Source organism: Fulmarus glacialis, unplaced genomic scaffold (assembly GCF_000690835.1).
Source record: "Fulmarus glacialis isolate BGI_N327 unplaced genomic scaffold, ASM69083v1 scaffold24551, whole genome shotgun sequence".
Classification (NCBI taxonomy): Eukaryota; Metazoa; Chordata; class Aves; order Procellariiformes; family Procellariidae; genus Fulmarus; species Fulmarus glacialis.
The window spans coordinates 9,690-13,791 of record NW_009193744.1 but is presented as its reverse complement, the minus strand read 5'-3'; the positions used below and the strand labels follow the sequence as shown (position 1 = coordinate 13,791).

General features: G+C 51.7%; 1 protein-coding gene across 1 annotated transcript; it reads right to left on the bottom strand.

Moving 5' to 3' along the window:
* Positions 1 to 350: 350 nt before the first annotated feature.
* On the bottom strand, positions 351 to 3,681 carry MOB3A (MOB kinase activator 3A). The gene is made up of 3 exons (XM_009587562.1): positions 3,119 to 3,681; positions 1,101 to 1,303; positions 351 to 380 (listed from the first exon to the last, which is right to left on the bottom strand). Exons 1-3 carry the CDS (start codon positions 3,534 to 3,536, stop codon positions 351 to 353), a joined length of 651 nt encoding a protein of 216 aa, XP_009585857.1. The 5' UTR covers positions 3,537 to 3,681.
* Positions 3,682 to 4,102: the final 421 nt, after the last annotated feature.

Sequence of the window (4,102 nt, the reverse complement as noted above, 5' to 3'; positions counted from 1 at the left end):
GGCTCTGTGTGAAGCATCTGGCTCGGCTCGCTTGGTGCCGCTGCAGTGAGGGGACGGGGAAGAGGCAGCACAGGGCGGCTCTTCCCTCCTCAAAGAGCAAGCATTTCCACCAAGTGGCCCAAAATACTTTCTTTTTTTTAATAGAAATTACTATAAAAAACTAGTTTTATCTAGAGAATCTTTAAAAAAATATTCCTGCAATATCACAGTTTTACATTGAAACTCATTAAAAATATATAGATTTCTTTAACAAAACGTCTCTGTTCTCCCCTTGAATCATGTCTCCAATACAGGAGTGGGACTCGGAGTCCTCGGAAGAGATGCCGAGGTGGGAGCAGGAAGGTCTGATCTCAGTGGCACATCCGGGAGGTCATTTCCTTCTGTCAAAGGGACAGAAAAGACACGGGACCATGAATGAAGAGCCAGATTGCCAGGTGAGGGTGTGGATGAAAAAAAACCTCACCTTTGTTTAGTCGTAAATACCCTTCTCAGGCATGCGGTGACACTGTTACTAAGAGCTCCAGTTTGGGCAGGTCCCTGTTCCCCCCACCACTCCCATTCCCAGGCACCGGCAGGACACCCTTCCACTGCCCAAGGGCTCTGCAGGTCTGCTCTGTCGCTTACGGCTTTAGAAACACCATCACCACCTCCTAGGTCTAACCGGTCACATTTCCCATCCTCCAGACTCCTTGTGAAGGTGGTGACATTGCCCTTGCTTTCCAGCAAGGGAAGTAAGCACAGGGAGGGGGTTTTAGCCATCTGCCTCCTGGATGGCTAACAGCGCCGGGCTCACGCAGTGCACGCAAACAAGCTGCTAGAAACGCAAGGAGGTGGCTGGAGAACAAGTCAACTTCCCTCATGCGATGCCTAAATGACCCTGGCTCAGCTGCGCCCGCACGTCCTGACTCACACTTTCCTGACAGTCAAGCTGCAAGGCCAACCGATGTCCTGAATTTGGGCAACCAGTTTTGAGAAGGTACCAGAGACCTCTGTGACTCCTCCACCCCCAGCCCACCTCTTCTGTGCTGGCTGCAGACCAACGGACCCCTGTCTGGACCCCGACAGACCAACGTGGACCCTGAGCCCACCCAGACACTCACCAGTGGTTCCAGCTCCTTGGTGTCTATGAGATTGAACTCTTTCACAAAGTAGTAAAAGTGCTTGTAGCAGGTGTTCACGTGGGCTTCCGACCCCATCTGGGTGATCCTGTCGAAATGGTGGATGTAGACGTGGACAAAGACTCGGAAAAGCCTGGAGAGAATCTTCTTCACCACCGGGAGGAAGTTCTTGGGGAAGGGAGTACCTGGGAGGGAAGACACAGCCATGAGAAACTTTCAGCAAAGTTAAAACCAGTTCCCTGGGGCTAAAATAAGTTGATAACACAGACAGATTGAGACAAAAGGGCTTCTGTCCCTGGCAATTTCCAGTTCCCCAATCCTTTTTCCTTTCCATTTGGATCAGATTTTTCAAAGCACAGATTTCTTAAGTGACAGAGGGCTGCACGCCATCGATCGCTGCTAGTGACTGAAAGCAAGAGACCAGCCCCAGAGATTCCCAGCAGCTGCTTCAGCCTGAGAGAGTTTTCTTCTACTCCTATTTGGCGTATTTATATAAACAGTGCAAAAGACTAGATATGACCAAGCAACTTCCCAAAAGAAAGAGTCAGCACTGTTAACTCCCCACAGTTCTCTTACTTTGATACGTCTTTAGCTCTTTGGTTAAAAATTAAAGACGTTAAGGTCCTCTTTAAAGGTGTCAGTTCTTTAGGATTCGTTTAGCCAGAGTCCTGCAGCGGAGCGGTCTGGCCAACCAGCCATCTCAGTAGAATATTACAGTTTAAAGTTCACCCAGGTCGTTTCTAGAGGAACAAGGATTAGTTAAACCCTTTCAGTGCTCTGCAAGAACTGCAGCATTTCAATCGGTGGTAAGGGTGAGAAATCTGGTAAAAGCTGAGCTGAAAACAACAATAACAACTAAAAAACCCAAACCACAAGCCTCCTGCTGTCGGAAACTTGTCTTGCGTCCCCGAACAGAACACCCTGCTTATAGTCCCCAGAGAGTCTTCCAGAAGAGTCCTAACTACAGGCAACACAGCAGCCGTTTGGGCGACAGGAGGAACGGGTGGGGAGGATTTCAGTGTTTCAGCTGTCCGAAGAACCGGCTGTTTATGGCCCTGCTCCCGCCTCTGCCCGCTCAACACCAGGTTTAAGCAGCATTTTGGCACGGGTGGAGGAGCCCCAAGGATGCTCGTGTGGCAGAGGCAGCAGACGTGTCCCAAAGGGGGGGGCCAACTGCATCCCATCAGAGCTTTGATGGGATAAACGCTGGGGCAGGAGGGAGGGAGCTCTGCTGCATCTTGTCTTTTGCATCCCAGAAGATGGGAGCTCTGCATGGGATCAATCATATTTACCTAACGCTTTAGATACTAAATTCTCACATCTTATTCAACACAAAATAAACAAAAACCCCAACAATCTTTGTCCCAAAGCCAGCACACGAAGCTGCGTTTGGATATGCAGATTTAGGTGTCTTAGGCCAAATTCTCATTTCCATCACCCTGGCAATAGATGAAACCCCGCCCCTCCCTCCACGCACATGTCAGCATCCCACCCAGCTGCAACAAACAGCCGAGTGCATGCCAGGAAGCACCGAGCTAGAAAGGGCAGAGTCAGCTAACGCCAGCCTGGAATAACAAAGAGGCTAATTATGGAAACGTGGCCACAATCACCAGGCCGACGCAGAGCACACGCGTTGAACCCAAGCTAGCAATCAGCTCTAAAAGAGCTGTCCTTCAGGAGACCAGTCCAGCACGAACTGCTCAGGAGTCATGGCAGAGACTGACTTTTCTAAGAACAGCCTCTTGGTTTTGCTGCCTAGGCTCAGCTTGGCTTTCCTTGAGGTATCCATGACTCCAGATGGGATCTGGTACAGCTCTGGGTATTTTAGCACTCCAGAAGAGCTCTGAAGTTTCTCAGGTTTCTCACAAAAGGAAATAGCTCTGCTACAAGGGTGACCTGTGCAACAGCATCTCCTGGAACAGAAACAGGACCCGAGGGCTCAACGGAGAAGGCTCTGCACCAGCCTCCCTCCCCCCAGCAGCAACTGGAACTGAACTCACCAACATTAGTGGGAAAGATGTCCTCGTTGTTGATCTGTACCTCAATCCAGTCCATCAGGAGGTTCATGTACTGGGGAGCAGACAGGGCCGTGGGTTTTCGGTACTTGTGCTCATCCTGCCATCGGTACTCGTACTTGGGTCCCCCTGACATGACGGGGCAGGACTGCTCTGTGCAATAGTCACTGATGGTGCCGTAGATCAGGTTGATGCGGTTGAAGAAGTCCACCACGTGCACGGCCACCCAGTCATTCTGCTCCTCTCCCGGCGGCAGCTGGACGGCAACTTTCAAGTCCAGGCCAGCGTTGAGCGAGGCTTGAGCCTTCTTGTGCAGCTCAAACCGCTGAGTCCCTGGCTCAAACTTGCGCTTGGGCCGGAAGGTTTTGTCTTTATTGAACACTTGCTTTAAAGCATGGGACATTTTTCTTCTCTTCTTTCTTTTCCAGGTCCGTAGCGATGACAGCCGGAGACGCAGCGCTGCTGGGCCACTTCCCGGGGCAGGGCTGGGACGACTCTGATCTTCACAGAACCCTCCCTCTGCTCATCTGGTCCTGATCTGCAAGGCAGCACAGAAGGGCAGCGATTAGGAGCAGCTCTCTCAACAGGAAACCTTGTCTAAATCCCATAGGAAGAGATCTGGGATACCATCTGGGCCCTCGCCCCAGATCTGAGAAGGGGGGGAAGCCAATGCAGCTTTCTTTCCTCCCCCTTCTGACAGCCCAGCTTGCAGCAGAGCGCCGGCTCGGCTCTCAGAGGTGACCTGGGCTGCGCGAAGAGTCGTCCCTTCAAGTCTCCCTCCACGCTCGGCGTGGGGATGAGGGAACCAGCCCCACAGCCCCGGAGGGAGAGGTGCAGCCTCTGCAGGAGACGGCTGCCATTCACCCCAACATCACCACACCAAGAGACCCAAACCCCACAGAAACAAGGAGAAACTCCACCACCTATTCACCTCCAATACACCAGATAGTTAAGAAGGGTAAAACAAGC

What these genes read in the sequence shown, in the direction of transcription:
- MOB3A (XM_009587562.1), bottom strand. Translation starts at nt 3,536, where the DNA reads ATGTCCCATGCTTTAAAGCAAGTGTTCAATAAAGACAAAACCTTCCGG. An exon ending in CATCTTTCCCACTAATGTTG is followed by an intron (nt 1,304 to 3,118) that starts GTGAGTTCAGTT and finishes CTTCCCTCCCAG; the next exon opens with GTACTCCCTTCCCCAAGAAC. An exon ending in CCAAGGAGCTGGAACCACTG is followed by an intron (nt 381 to 1,100) that starts GTGAGTGTCTGG and finishes TCCCTTTGACAG; the next exon opens with AAGGAAATGACCTCCCGGAT.